Raw genomic sequence first — 16,605 nt, forward strand, 5'->3', positions numbered from 1 at the left:
GACATGACAACTATTTGTATATTGTGAAGACGTGTCAAGGCTACAAGTCATCATTGTAAAGTTGTAAAAGAGTCATTTGTAAAAGTGTCGTCATTGGAAGAGTCATTATTGTAAAAGAGTCAATCTGCCTAGAGGCGAAAAGGCATTGTTGGGAGGTATAGGAGTCTCTGTTGGGATGATGTCATGGTTGGGTTGTAGGTCATACTATTCGGTCAAAATCATTGTAAATCATATTGTATTGTGGATTGTTGTCCCTGGTATGGGAATCCACACTCTTGTCTCATTTCAGTCATTATAGGGTGGCAGGGAGGTGCTAGGCAGGTGCATGAAGTCACCTACAAGTTGGAGCCAGTGAACACTTCATGGTGGTAGGTTGGTCTAGGGTGTTGGGGCATCCATTCAGTTGATTACTGAAGAAACCAGGGCGTTGGGGTGTCCTTCCAGTGGGAGCTGGAGAAGAATGCTTTTCTAGAATTCTAGGAAGTTTTTGCTTTCATTTCAGTTGGGGATGAAGATTAAAGAATTTATTAGAAAAGCATTCGGTGGTTTTTGACCCGGAGGGGATTTTCCAGCTAATTTTTTTTTGCCTACTGTGTTCTTTTATGTATTGTTATTACTGCATAAACATTAATAATAATTGAAGATTAACTAATGCTTTGAAAAAATTTAAAAGTGCTAATTGCTAAGGAATACTGATTCACCCCCCCTCTCAGTATTTCCAACAGTTAAGTCACCTCCTTTAAGTGCAGTTATGAAATGCAATGATCATGTTTTAAAATCCGCTAAGACAATGAGCTTTCACCAAGGCTGCATACGCCCAAACATTTTTAGAATTCACCCTCTATACTTCAAATTTTCACATATGCGAGTAATTTCAAAGTGAAAATGTGATAAAATGATTGTTAAAAATATTTTGATGTAAACGAGGTGCTTTATATAGTTGATGGATGGGGCAGCACTAGGGACGACATGGCTTATTAAATTTTGGAGCCAACTAGATTATCTAAATTCAACAAACACTCATATGACCAAACCAAAAATTCCTTTCTAGCTTGCAATATCCAATATCTAATACATGTCAATTAATAAATCAATATGGTTCCCTTGTCCATGGCATATGCCTTTTTATATGTACCATCAAACTAGGCATCGATTTGACTGAAAAGTATTTTGCTCAAAACAATGTGTGACCAAAACCATTATTTGATCATAAAGCCCATTCTCCCTTTTTTTAATATATATATATATATATATTAAATTTCACTCATAATATTTTAAAAAAATGAACTTTATGGCCCATTTATGAATCCAACAAAAACCCTACTCCTTTTGACCTTTGACTATGGATAAATTATATTAAAGTTGAACTTCTTCATTTAATGTTGCCTTAGGCCAAACACTAATTCCATGCCACATCATAACACTTGTGACCAAAGAGAATTTGTCACATCATCAACTTTGGGGCTTTGACCCACTTGGCTGGGTGCACGGACTTTGACTGTGCATATTTCTCAAACCATGAGGTCTCTTGTGGCTTGCAACATACCATGATACCACGAGGATCTGCTTGATGAGGAGTATCTAATAACGATGACCTTGAGATAAAATTCACTGATCTTTATCTGCAAAAACCTCAACAAATGTGGGGTTACTAGGGTTTCCAACCATCCTTCCATTGGAGCTTCCAACTAATGCAATCCAGACAAATATTAAGAGTGTTCATTAGCCTACGTTGGCATCAATGACAACGCCATTCAACAGTTCCTTAACCTCTCTAACACCTTAGGGAGTAGAACACTTGTTCGATGCTACCACCATAATAAAAAGCTAACACTCCCTCTTAGCGAGGAAGGTGTTCTCTTCCCAACATATCTCCTCCACAACCTATAGTTGGGCTGACCATGTTGCTGATGTCTGACATCTGTTACACCTCATGATGATCTGACTCCCTGTCACTCGAAATCACTGAGAAGAAACTAACTAGTAAACTCTGTCCATCAACTACTATGCATACTCTGATCTACCTCAGATGCTGAATCTCTATGCTTCCATAGGGATTCTCTCTCTGAAGCTAGACTCCCTCTAAGTCTCGATCTCCCAATGGGAAATCACTCTGGATGGAAATGTTTTGCACCTTGCAACTGAGCAATTTACACTGCCTGTCCCAATGCAACCAACTCTACACTATCTCTCATGAACTGACTACAACTAGCTTTGCTGGCACTGAATCTACTACTATGATATTGTGGGCCCCTGTAGCAAAGGCGATGCTCCTATTGCGATATCTAGAACTAATCTAACTGATCTCCATGTTGCTCCTATAGTGGACCCTGCCCATCTTGACATGCTAAGGTATCAAGCCCCTCATCCACTTGGACGTGTTGCAACTATTAGTGCAAACTCCTCCAATCTAGAAGTAAACTCGTCATTCTTTGTCGAAGCTGTTGTCTACTCCTGCTTCTTGTCCTTCTTCCTCAGACGACACTGAGAGACGTAGTGACTGAATTCACCACACTCGAAGCACTTGACCTTCGACAGGTCTTTCATTTCCTTTTCTCCTCCCATTGAGCCTTGTCCTTGACTAGGATCCTTCTTTGCCTTTCCCTTAGCTGCAAGGGCTATGTTCTCCTCATCCTCCTCCTTCGGTCCCTCGCTGTTGCTACTGATAGTACCTGCTGCAAGACTGAGCCACAACGCCTCCTAAGTGAAGTCACTCCACATATGATCCCATCTAGGTAGTGTATCTTTCCTAGAAATAATTTGGATGAAAGTATGCCACTCCTTGGTGAAACTGTTGAGAGTTATTTGCACTAGCTCACTTTTTTCAGGTTTCTCACCCACTGCTGCAAGTACATCTTTAATTGTCTGAATTCTAGAGAGATAGGATGTAATGGCTTCTCCCTTCTGCATCTTAGTGGTCCTCAACTTCTCCTTGAGAATCATTTTACAGTTCTTTGATGGATTCTCATACAATTTTTTGACGGCATCCCACATATCTTTGTCGTATTCTTATTTGCAATATGCGGGACTATGTGATCCCGAACCCCATCTAGGACCATCCTCTTAGCTTTGGCCATTTCTTTCTTGAACTTAGTCAACTGTTGTGGATCTGCTGGTTCTACCATGACATTTGTCACGAAATCCTTCAGACCATGCTCATCCAACAGGAATTGCATTTGTTCTTCCATATGCCAAAGTTAGAGGCTCAGTCAAGTTTGTCGTGATTCTTGAGACCTATTGTGGCCATCTTGACGAAACTCAAGTATGTTGGAGGTGAATGAACTGGAACTCCCTTTTCTCTTTCTGGCACTGGTTCTAGCTTCTTCTACTGCTCGCACTCCACCTAGAATGCGCAGATTTGGTCGTTGGAAACTCGAACAACCCCAGATTTGCCTCCAGGTGGGATGTCTAGCCTCTCCTTGCCTCTGGAGGAAATTGACTTGACCTTGTGAACACTAATTTGGCCTCTAGCAACTAATCAAACCCTTTTATGGCAACTCGTCCTGTTGGAACGACTAATTCCCTCTGCAAAATTCGACCTCTTGCTACTGGAATTTCGATCTCCTCTCCCTTAGTTGGATAAACTGAAAACCCTATGAGAAATTACTAGAAATTCCTCCTGTGTGCTTTCCTCTTCCTTCCCAACGCAGATCTGGAACTATAAACCCCTGCTACAAATTGTTGTGCCCAGATCTACTCTACGAGCTAACTAATTTGCTCAGCAAAATTATTTCCCAACAATACCACTGATTGTTGTCACAGATCTGGAGCAAAATTGAATTTTTCCTCCTCCTGGACCTGAAAATCAATTTTCTGCTCCTATGCAAATCGAACCCTGGCTTGGCCTACGCAGATTTGGATCTTGTGCTTCAGATCTCCTTTGAAACTGCACGATCTTACTTCTTCTTCTGCCTTTGAGCTTCAGATCTGATCAACTACTACTCTGATACCATGGGAAAAATCCACGATTGCAATAAACTGAAAACTATTTTTCTAACTGATGCAATTTATTTGTCTTCTGTTATTTTAATAATGACAAATAACGAATAACTCACTATTGTGATCTTCACAATTAAAATAAATGCCGCGGAAATAAATCAGGAATTGTGAAATAATGCACACACATAAAATGACACCAATGATTTGGACTGATGTCCTTGGAAAAACCCCAGAGGGAAAACTGGTACAGAAGATGAGGGTTTATATTTTATTATCTTCAACAAATTAGAGAGTACATAGATCTGGTTTCCAAACATTTGCAAAACTCAAAAAAAATTTCTCCACCACTCCAACTAGCATATCGACCTAGAAACCCTCTATTTCCCTCACCAAAACAAAGTCAACTAAATGCGCACAAAAGACATTGTTTTCGAGCTTTTTCATATCAAGAGCCTTTCAAGTTTTGGAAATAACTTGGTCTTCTTAAGACGAATTTAGTCTTAAAGAGGAGCTCGACTTCTTCAATAATAGGTGCACAAGTATCTCGGCATAAGGAAATTTCCTTTGGCTTAGAAAAGAACTTTAATTACTATAAACTTGTATCAAAGAGACATCTTTTACACAAGTCCATACAAGACTCTCAGTTCAACTCGTCTTCAGAATGCCAAGCATTCTTGGCACAAATGCAAATTGCTCCATTCTCACAAAGTCTTTAGTGAATATTGTTAGAAATCTTCACAAGGACTTGAGATTTTAGCTACATTGTTTTGTCTTGAGATGCATTCCCAAATAACATCGCAGTCTTGTGTTGTTTTTCAACAACACTGGAGAATCTAGGTTAGGGTCTTAGAATGAGAAACCTTAACATAAGAGAGAGAGGTCCAAAACTTCAATCTTGCTTCTCTTTCTTCTTTCCCTTGATTTTTTTCCTTTTCCAGATTCTTTCTTGAGGAGATCGAACTTGCTTTCTTTCTCGATCAAGTATCTCTTCAAATGAAGTCGAGGTTCCCTTATATATAGGCTTCTTAGGAGGTCGAATTGTTGTCCATGAGGCTAACTTGATCCTTCTTGTAAGCCGACTTGTTTGAAAAGGTCTTGGAGGGTCTTTATGACACTTTTGACTTTACAAAAAAATTCTTTACAGGATACAAAATGCCCAAAGGGGTCTTACATGTATGATAATGACTCTTTTGACTAGTTGACTCAATGTCAAGCCCTAGAAGCACTGAAAGGGTGCTTGACCTATAAATAAATTTATCTTGAGCATGAAACCCATGCATCAAGAATGAAAATAATAAATTTCTTTTCTCTTTAATATCAAATATATAAAATCATGATTTCAATAGACATTATGAAAACTGAACCTAGCTACACATTTCAAGAAACAGATGGAGCAGTTCTTTGATCTACACAATGTGCAACACACATAAAAGGTACGTATTGCATCTTTATATTTAGAACGCAATCAGTTTGTGTGGTATCGATAGCTTTGTTCTCATAAATCACATGTCACTTGGACAATCTTTACGGAGGAATTGGTAGCACATTATGAGAATACAAAGAGAAATACCTTCTTTAGCCAATTGATAAATCTCAAACAAAAGGATTCAGTTGGGAGCACATTGAGCACTTCCAAAGATTGAATATCGAGGTAACTAATATTCCAGAGGAGAATTTGATTGATATCTTCATACGGACTTTAAAGGATAACATCCAACATTAGGTTCACCTTTGGGAAGCCATTGGAGAATCCATTCAGGGTAGCAAGAAAAGTTGAAAGCAAAATTATGGCAACAAGGAGGTCTACCACTCACAACTATAAAAATGGAAGTGTTATCGCTCCTAGCCTCCCACAAACCACAAGGTTGACACCACAACAACTGGAGGAGAAAAGAGCAAAATAATTTTGTTACAGTTGTGATAACAAATACACTAAAGGTCATAAGTGTGTTGAGAAGAAATTATTTTACATAGATTGTGAAGAAGTGGATGAAAAGGAACAAGAAACATCAAAAGAAGAAGATATACACCAAGAACTAACCTTAGGGGTTGGAAAAGAAGAAATGAATCCGACCATATCTTGTAATGCATTGGCGGGAGTTAACACCCTTCAAACTCTCAAAATATAAGGATATATCAAGAAGGAAATGGTATGAGTGTCGATTGATTTGGGTAGTACCCATAATTTTATTCATTGTAAGATAGCCAAAGATTTGAATTGCTTTCTATATCCAACACCAGAGTGTCAAGTGATGGTTGCAAATGGAGGAACTCTAAATTGCTCAAGGAAGTGCCATAATAACAATATAACCTGGAATATGTATTGAATAGTCCAATGATTTCCATTCCAATGGGTGGTGCTGATGTTGTATTAAGAATCCAATGGTTACAATATTTGGGAACAATAGCTTTTAATTTTCAAGAACTTTTCTTGGAATTTTTTCGAGAAGGAAAGGAAAATGAATTAAGGGGTGTCGCAGCAAAACCTAGGAATATAATCAGCTCTAATGGCATGACAAAGCTTTTGAATAAGGAACAACGAAGGGTAATTGCACAGTTATGCTCACTAGATGTTCAAACATCTAAGTCATCCTTTTCTCCAGATCTCCAAAGTGTCCTTGACAATCATTCCAAGGTATTTGAGACTCCCAAAGGTCTCCCACCTATTCACGATCATGATCATGCTATTCATTTGATTCTAGGAAGTGTTCCTGCAAACATCAAAGTTCAAAACTTATAGATATCCCTATGCCCAGAAGAGTGAAATTGAACGTATGGTTGCAGAAATGCTAGAAGCAGGTATAATTCAACCTAGCCAAAGTTCTTTCTTTTCTCCGGTGGTATTGGTGCACAAAACGGATGGATCATAGTGTATGTGTTCGGATTATAAAGAGCTCAAAAAGCTCACTATTAAAGATAAATTTCCCATTCCTGTCATTGATAAATTGTTAGATGAACTACATGGAGAAATTTACTTCACCAAGTTGGATCTTCATTCAGGATATCATCAAATTAGAATGAAGATAGAAGAAATTATCAAAACAACATTCAGAACTCATGAAAATCATTATGAATTTCCAGTCATGCCTTTTGGCCTTACTAATGCACCTTCCACATTTCAAGGTTTGATGAATTCCACTTTCAAACCCTTTCTTAGAAAATTTGTGTTAGTATTTTTTAATGATATACTAATCTACAACAAGTCTTGGAAAAATCTTGTTCAACATGTTGATAGGGTGCTCAAACTATTGAAGGAGAAACACTTGTATGCAAAATCCTCCAAATGCTACTTTGGGGTACAAGTAGTGGAATAATTGGGTCATTTTGTATCTCATGAGGGTGTTAAGGTATACCCTAACAAAATTAAGGCCATCAAGGAATGGGAAATTTCCACAACCTTAAGGCTTCTTTGAGGATTTCACGGGTTGATAGGGTATTATCGCAAGTTTGTTAAGAATTATGGGAAAACAACAACACCTCTAACAACATTACTGAAGAAAGATGCATTTTTTTGGACTCCAGAAGCAACTAAGGCCTTTGAACATCTTAAAGAGGCAATGTGTCGAGCTAGAGTCTTAGCTACACCAAATTTCACAATTTTTTTTTATTGTGGAATGTGATGCCCTAGGAAATGGCATTGGTGTTGTTTTAATGCAAGAAGGAAGACCCATTGCTTTTGAAATTCATCCATTCAAAGGAAAGTATTTACATAAACCTATTTATAAGAAGGAAATGTTGGTAATGCTACATGTTCTAAAGAAATGGTGTCCTTACCTAATGGGAAGACACTTCAAGGTAAACACAGATCATGACAGTCATAAATACTTTTTGGAACAAAGATTATCTTAAAATGAACAACAAAAATTGGTCACAAAAATTTTGGGTTATCACTTTGAAATCATCTACAAAAAAGGGAAGCAAAATGTTGTTGCAAATGCACTCTCAAGAAGAGATGAGGATGTGGATACATTACTCTGTGTCATTTCTATTATCCAACCCAATCAGATAACTGAAGAAAGGGATGAATGGAAGAATGATGAAGAGGTGTGGAAACTCATTCAAAAGTTGCAGCAAGATCCCAATGCATCTAATACACTTTTCTGGAAAAATGATTCACTGTGGTACAAAGATCGTTTATATCTATGTAAGAAATCCCAACTCAAACAAAAGGTTCTTTTGGAATTATACACCTCACCTATAGGAGGGCACTTAGGATTTTTAAAAACTTACCACAGGGTCAAGAAGGAATTTTTTTGGGATGACCTTAAACTGATATTCAGAAGTTTGTGGCATAATGTTTGGTTTTCCAACAAAATAAAGTTGAGACAATTAAGACCCCAAGTTTTTTACAACCATTACTCATTCCAAGTCAGCATTGGGAGAAGGTCTCAATGGATTTTATCACAGGTCTATCCAAGTTCGAAGGAAAGAGTGTCATCATGGTGATAGTTGGTAGACTTACCAAGTATGCAGAATTTTGTGCACTATCTCATCCTTTCAAAGCCAGTACAGTCGCTATTTCATTTGTGGAAATAGTTCAAAATCTACATGGAAACCTAAATATTATTGTAAGTGACAGAGATCCCATTTTCATTGGAAATTTCTGGATATAATTATTTTCTTGTCTTGGTACTCAATTAGCTCATAGCTCATCTTATCATCCTCAATCTGATGGGCAAATTGAGATAGTGAACAAATGTTTGGATGAATATCTTCATTGCTTTGATTCTGACAAAGAAACACAATGGGTCAAGTGGTTACCTCAGGCATAATGGTGGTATAACACTTCCTTCCATTAGAAAACAAAAATTACCCCATTTATGGTGCTTTATGGATATCATCCACCATCCATCTCATCGTCTCTAAGAGACAATTCTAGTTTCAAGCAGTGAAAGGTCACATCAAGCATCAACAACAATTTCTCCAACTCTTAAAGGATAACCCGACTCTGGCACAAAATCGAATGAAACAACAAGTAGATCAACATTGCAATGAAAGAAGTTTTGACGTGGGAAATTGGGTTTTTTTGCAGCTACAACCATATAAACAAATGTCCCTCGGTCAAGCTAAGAAGGATAATAAACTATCACCCAAGTACTATGTAGTATGGCCCTTACAAGGTGTTGCAAAAGATTGGTACTATGGCATACAAATTGGAGCTTCCTACATCTTCTTGAGTACACCCAATTTTCCATGTTTCATGTTTAAAGAAGGTTATAGGTGACAAGCTCCCAGTTCAAACTATATTGCCAGAACTTGACGAAGAAGGAAAAATCATATTGGAGCTTGAAGCAATCACGGAAAGAAGAATCTGGTAACTACGGAATTGATCAATTTTAGAGTATCTCATTAAGTGGAAGAACCTACCTGCTGAATATTCCATATGGGAGGAAGAATATTTTATACAGAAGCGTCTAGAACTACTCAAGGGTTGAAGACAACACTTTTGTGAAGGAAAGGGGCATGTTAGGTCCCTATAATACTATTGTAGCCCTCATATTGTTATTGTTGTGACCCATAGAAGCCCACTATTATTATTGTTGTGTCCCATAGAAGCCTACTATTGTTATTGTTGTGCCCTTGCATTATTATTATTATGTAGGCCCTAATTATATTTTGACCCTTTAGACTCCTATATATACCGAGGAGGTCTTGTCATTCGAATCATCGAAGATTGTTCGTTTATGTGATGTAAAGGGAGGTTTCCCCCTCCAAGTGGCTTATTATCTACTCGAACTATCTTTCCTTGTGTTTAAGGGTTATTTTGATTTTGATATATAACACTTTCTTTTACAACTGACATGAAAAACATGTCATTTTAATATTTTTCTTTTTGAATCAACCATGAAGAACATGCTTACAATTACGTTATGAAGACCGACCATAGTTACAAAAATCAACAAAGTATACCTGCAAGTTAGTCCTTAAAAGCACAATATTATATGCAAAAATAAAAAATAAAAAACATAGAAGATCAACCCAATACACGAGTATTTTCACAAATGGTTTCTTTGTATTATGGAATCAAAAAGATCTCATATTCAACAACCTCAAATGGGAGGAGAAACTAACAATTTATAATTCTCATTGCTAATGGCTAGTTTCCTCCTTCCATTAAAATAGCAATAATTTGACTTGTCATCCACAATAGTTTTGGAGACTAGTGGACTTGATGATAAAATAATAATTTATTACAAGCGTTTGCCCACATAGGCGGGTTGAATTGCGTCTCACACCCCAAAGAGACTGTTATGCTCTGATAGCTATCATGAGGAAAACTGCACCAAGGCCAAGGTCACATACAAACTCAATAGACTCTAACCATGTGGTAAGACATAGGTGCACTTTGACGTAGGCTGGACTGGCCCATACACCGATGATCACTCCTACAAATGCAAGCTCTTATAAAACCATATGTCCTCAAGAGATTTCATCTGAAGCCCTTCAATACGGTTAGGGAAAAAGGTGACTTAGGTGAAACTTTCAAGGGATCGGGCATGGTCTGACCAAACAACTGGATACATACTCAAAGACAAACACACAGGTCTGGGATACTTAATACAGAGCCTCACATGGTTTTTACATGGCGTTTGACTTACCTTGGGCTTATAATGGTGAAAAATGCTACACTCAAAAATATATGTGCATGTAGATGAGTAACAACAATCCATCTCTGAATAAAAAATACATCAACAATGAGGCTCTAAATGGCCTCTAGAGTCCAAAAAAATAATGCTACAACAAATAATTGCATATCATGAAAAACATTGCATATATTGGTTTCTTTGTATTATGGAATAAAAAAGATCTCATATTCAACAACCTCAAATGGGAGAAGAAACTAACAATTTGTAATTCTCATTGCTAATGGCTAGTTTCCTCCTTCCATTAAAATAGTAATAATTTGACTTGTCATCCACAATAGTTTTGGAGACTAGTGGACCTGATGACAAAATAATATTTTATAACAAGCGTTTGCCCACATAGGTGGGTTGAATTGCATCTCACACCCCAAAGAGACTGTTATGCTCTGATAGCTATCATGAGGAATACTGCACCAAGGCACTTTGACATAGGCTAGACTGGCCCATACACCGATGATCACCCCTACAAATGCAAGCTCCCATAAAACCATGTGTCCTCAAGAGAGTTCATCTGAAGCCCTTCAATCCGGTTAGGGACAAAGGTGACTTAGGTGAAACTTTCAAGTGATGGGGCATGGTCTGACCAAACAACTGGATACAGACTCAAAGACAAACACACAGGTTTCGGATACCTAATACAGGGCCTCACATGGTTTTTACATGGTGTTTGACTTATGACCTTGGGCTTACAATAGTGATGAATGCTACACTCAAAAATATAAGTGCCCCTAGATGAGTAACAACGATCCATCTCTGAATAAAAATTCCATTAACAATGAGGCTCTAAATGGCCTCTAGAGTCCAAAAAGAATAATGCTATTATGCTACAACAAATAACTGCATATCATGAAAAACATTGCATATATTGGGATTTTCATCCTCAATATCACCCTCTAAGCATTAAAATAAGATAGAAAAAGCTTAACATATCAAATCAAGATTTTCTTTGAGTGATGGGTACATTTTTACTAGGGTCATGATAAAGTAGTTTTACAATCAATGCCACCAACATCAAGGGACATAGAGGGCTTGGTGCTCTTGATTAATGTTAATTCCATACCCTCATACATGACAAAATCCTATGAAAATGTTGCAATAGCCCCAATCCTGAAGACTATTATAAACATAAATAGCATAAATATATAAATAATATAAATAATAAATTATTATCTGTTATTCATAATTAATGAAGAGACACATGAAAGGAGATGCCTCAATAAAAAGATGTGACTTCTTATGAAAGAGCAGTTTGGTGTAGACAAGTAACCTAGAAACATTCCAAAGGTTTTAAGTTTTAACTATATTATGAGCTATATGAGTTAGTACAGATTGTAGTCTGAAACAAAATGGAACTGAAGATCTATCCCTAGATTAGCCAATTTCTCTGCAATGTTTTTGTAAAGTTGAGATTTCAAAAAATTGAGAAACATAGCTTTCGCTTCAATAATATCACAATGGTGGTATTGCAAAAATGTCACTGAATGGGATTTTTTTGTCTAGGGATGCACCAGATACTTGCAAAGTGAAAAACACTGAAATGCTATGAGTTTGTTTTATATTTCCTATCAAGGATAGAGTTGATTTAAAATTTTCAGTCTGAAGTGCTATGGTAAAATAAACACTTCACATGAAATGTTAATCATAATCCAACCTCATGAAGCTTATCAGTGGTTTGATGTATTCTATTTAGCTAAATACATTCAGAGCTTTACTTATTCTTCAACACCTGCTTGCATAGCTTGACACGAATTCTGGTATCTTTTATTTTCATTATCATTATTGGAATTGACCACAAGTTCCATGCATCTTTCCTGTTCTGGTTTGTAAAATATCTTGTACAGATGTGCATCTTAGCAGTCTTGTTTCACCTAAATTCATGCTGCCTTCCTGTCTCTGATAAGCCATGATTTCCTAGTAACAGTCTGTAGTTTGTTTACTGAAACTTTCATATGTCTTCCACATTGAAATATTTGAGCTTGTATCTTGGTTTTCTTATTTTTTATGTATCTTTTAAATTACCCCATCCTTTGTTTTCAATAGACATGCATTTCCTTGGCTCTAGTGATAATGATTTTCAGTCCTATCATCTTCTCTTTGGTCATCCATAGGCATCAATATAAATCTTCACTCAGATATTTCAGTTACATGTTATTCAAAGACATCTAGAAACTGCACACAAAAGCTAATGATATCTATTTTGACCTGCTTGCAGTGTTTGGCGGCGGCCAGTTCCTTGAAATATGAGATGGATATCGAGGCCTCACTTGAACTTGCAAAATCACAGCTAAACTTTGAGTGTACGAAGGGGGAGGTCAATTTGGTGTATGGGAAACTTTCAGAAAAAATCTTGAATTTATACAGAAGGATACCATCCACAGCTGACAGTGGAAGTAACTCACAAATTAGAAAATCAGCAAACTGGAACAATGCAGATGACAGATATTCAGACAATAATAGAGCATGTAATGATGAGCATGCCAGAAAACTTATGCATTTCAGCTCAAGCCAATCAGTAACTGACTTGCACAACTCCACTGGATTAGATGTTCATCCACATGAAAGAATGGAAGGAACTGGCAATTTCAAAGCTCGTAGAAAACAAGGAACTCAGGGAGAAAACAACACTACATATCACGTGGAAGAGCACATGAACTGTCATCCAGAGAAGGCTATTCTGACTGCCAGAGAGCACGAAATTGATCTACCTAATCAGTTTGTTACTGCTGAGTTTGATTCTGATTCTCGATCTAAAGAGTTATCTCAGTGCCAGATGAATGGTTTGCCTTCTGAAAATTGTGCAGAAAAGTGTGAAAACATACATGCCATCATGCAGAAAGAGCAGTCGGAAGTCCCGGTATCCTGTGAACAGTTTGACAGGAAGCAACAGAGGCTTAACAATTCTATGAATAATTGCAATTTCCATTCGAGTGATGCTAATCCGGAAACAATTACAAAGGTCATGAAGCAAGAGAAGGACCATGCACAAAAGTGTAGGGAACTTGATAAACAAACCACTGGAAGGGAGAAAAACAACAGAATATCCAATTTGGTGCTAAAAGATATAACAGTTGAGAGAGTGCCCTTACAGTCCTTTTCTGACATAAATTTTGAACCAAGAACAGGCCTTTCATCAGTGCAGGCGCTCGAGCTTCCACAAAATGGAATGGAGAGTGCAAGCACAATGCCTTCATCATTGGATATAGATAAAAGTAGGTCACAGGGTCATAAGTCCAATTATCTGCAAGATTGTGAATCTAACCATTCGAGATCCAGTAAGCAGCATTTACTAGTTCCTTCAAGGGAAATTATGAAACAAGCTCAACAGGCATCTGACTTAACCAACTTTACTGATAATTTCAGTACAAATCAGAGTCAGCAATGTGATTCGATGAATATATCAGAGTCACAACATCTACATCATACATTTGGAGTTAGTGAAGTTTTAGTGCCTATTGAACCATCACAGCCTCTTCAGGGTATTTATATAGCAGCAGGGTCAAGTGTTGCTGCTGCCACTGAAACCGTTCCAGTCACATATCAACCATCTACAATGAGTGTAATATCAAATAGCTCATCATTTGCTGGATATAATACTCATTCTATTCCAATCACAACATCACTGTCGCCAAGATTGCTACAGACAAACCTAGCTGATCCTTTGTCGCATGAGATGTTAAGGATAGCAAAAGAGAATGAGCAAATAAAAAAACTTTATGAAGAAAAGGTATTCTATTTTAAAAGATCTAATGGGATGATATTTGTCTAGTATTTGTCTTGCTTTTTTTCTTGTTTCATGAAGGCCCTTGTGCTGTATGATGTATCAATGGTTTATTATGTTTTTTAATTCCATCCTTTGTAGCAGTTTATTTTTTTAGTTTCAGATCTTAGCAATACCATAGGTTCATGAAATCCCTGATGGAAAAGGAATTTTTCTGAGTTCAATATTGTCCATGGTTCTGTAATACAGTTGGCAAAAATCAAAGCCAAGTTTCAGGAGGAATTTGAAGAACTGGGAAAGAAGTATGATGGCCTACTACGAGAAGAGCAGCATTTATTTGAGCAGAAGAAAAGAAATCTTGAATCAATTTATTTCCAAATTGATTTAAACCATCGTCTTGCTGAAGCATTCAGATTGCATGCTAGGCGAGAGAATAATTCCACAGCATCAGGTATGGTGAATTTTTTATTTACAACTTGATTTTCAACTTGCTCGGATGCTGTTGTTCTTCTTTTGCTGAGAGCAATGTTTTACAAATAAGGCATACACATCATAGTAGGATACACCACAAGTCGTTATTGATAATTTGTAAATGATAATGTACTAATATTAACTTTAGAGTGTAATGATATCAAAGTAATATCAAGGGCACAAACAATATGATAAACTACAGGATCAATGATACATTCGTAGGGTTTCAGAACAAACATTGAGCTTAAATTCGGAAACAATGTTCTCCTTGTTATGATGGTTAGCCACCCAATTAGGGCATCTACCCTAGTGTACTTAACTGAATCAGACTGATGCTCATGAAGACCCTGCAAAGGTTTCAATAAATATATGCGTATGTTGCAGGTTGCAGGAAAGGCCTATCCAGACACCCTTCCAGTACCTGAAATGCCCAGAATTGCCAAAAATGGGTACCGAATTCCTTGGAAATGCCACCAGCCATACTGTATAGCATTTTTAAATGTGGAAGCACTGTATGCTATGGCCAGTAGTGTTTCCAAGGCATTTTGACGATTTTGAGTGATGTTCCATTTGTCCTTTTGGATGTTTCCAAGCCCACTCAAGTGCCCAAGAGGGGAATGGGATGTGTTGACCTCTACTGGTCAACTACCCATGCAGTGCACCCCCCTTTTCATGGCAAAAAGGGGCAGCACCTGATCAGCGTGTCCGTGCCATGCAGCAGTCATCAGCAACTTGATCAATCTAATTGTAAACCCAGTCTGCATGTATTAATTGTAAATAATCTTAGCAGACATGAGTCGTGTATGTGAATTGCCTAGGTGGACCTAACTTTCTAGTGGTAATCTACGTCCCGGAAGGTTTTTCGTCTCACCGATCCATGGATCGGCAGAGTTTTCCTTCAAACCTGACCCCAAAGCCGGGATGGATTTTGTCATTGGAATTTTAGGAGAATTCTAGTGTGTTGATCTGCTAGATTATAGTTGTGTCGCAGAACTGGGTGATTTGTGAGGGTCTGTATTAAATGGGTTTGTCCCTTAAGATGTAAATTTGTAAAAGTCATGATGTAATGTGTCCTGAGGGTCGAAAAATGTTTTGAATCCCCTCATGAGTCCTAAGTCCTAGGTCCTAGGTGATGTTTCCGAAGGCTTAGTTCGATGATCCATTTTAAAATGAATTAAGAAATAAAAAAAAATGAATAAAAATAATAAAATAATAAAATAAATAAAAATTAAAAAATGAAATAAATAAAAAAATAATAAAAAATTAAAAAATAAAACAAAAACCCTAACTAATAAAATAATAATATTTTAAGTGAATAAATCGACGGATGAGATCAAGAGATGTCTTGATCCTCATCAACGGTCGAGATCATTTCTACATGGATCACTCGAACTAGCCGTTGGAATCATTTCCTTTAAATAGGGTGCTAGGGGTCATTTTCAGATAATTGGATCTGTGAGTCTAAGACTGAAGAAGCTCTCTTGTAAATCTGTTTCTGGTTAATAAAAGAAGACTTTGGGGTCCATATCTTGCTGGTGTTACTCTCTTGAAATGCTGTGAGATCATTTCATTTTCTGCATATGTTATTTTCAGCCATTAATAATAGCTTTTTGTAGAGTATTGTGAGCACAGGTATCTTGTTCACTTGCTGGGGTTTGGGTGCTGTTAGGGTTTCTGAAGTAATGGCAGGTATCTCCATTACTTCCTGAAATATAGCAGCATTTTTTCCCTCTTTATTGACAGTTGTTTTGAGCTGTGCAGAAAACATCATTGAAGGAAATTTTGTGGGCGTTCGGGGAAGTTCTCGGCTGAACCAGCCAACTCCCGCAAGCA

The 16,605-nt window shown here is 37.3% G+C and overlaps 1 protein-coding gene across 4 annotated transcripts in view; it reads left to right on the forward strand.

Annotated features, from left to right (window-relative positions):
• LOC149257442 (uncharacterized) overlaps window positions 1-16,605 on the forward strand; it is a 454,745-nt gene that overhangs the window by 344,234 nt on the left and 93,906 nt on the right. For all 4 annotated transcript variants that reach the window (XM_089414304.1, XM_089414300.1, XM_089414302.1 and 1 more), the window contains 2 exons: window positions 12,796-14,307; window positions 14,551-14,752. In XM_089414304.1, coding sequence (XP_089270430.1) covers window positions 12,796-14,307; window positions 14,551-14,752 — 1,714 coding nt within the window. The remainder of the gene's footprint in view (window positions 1-12,795; window positions 14,308-14,550; window positions 14,753-16,605) is intronic.

Source organism: Pinus tabuliformis, chromosome 6 (genome assembly GCF_031772625.1).
Source record: "Pinus tabuliformis cultivar Carrire ecotype Pingquan chromosome 6, CPIR1, whole genome shotgun sequence".
Taxonomy (NCBI): domain Eukaryota; kingdom Viridiplantae; phylum Streptophyta; class Pinopsida; order Pinales; family Pinaceae; genus Pinus; species Pinus tabuliformis.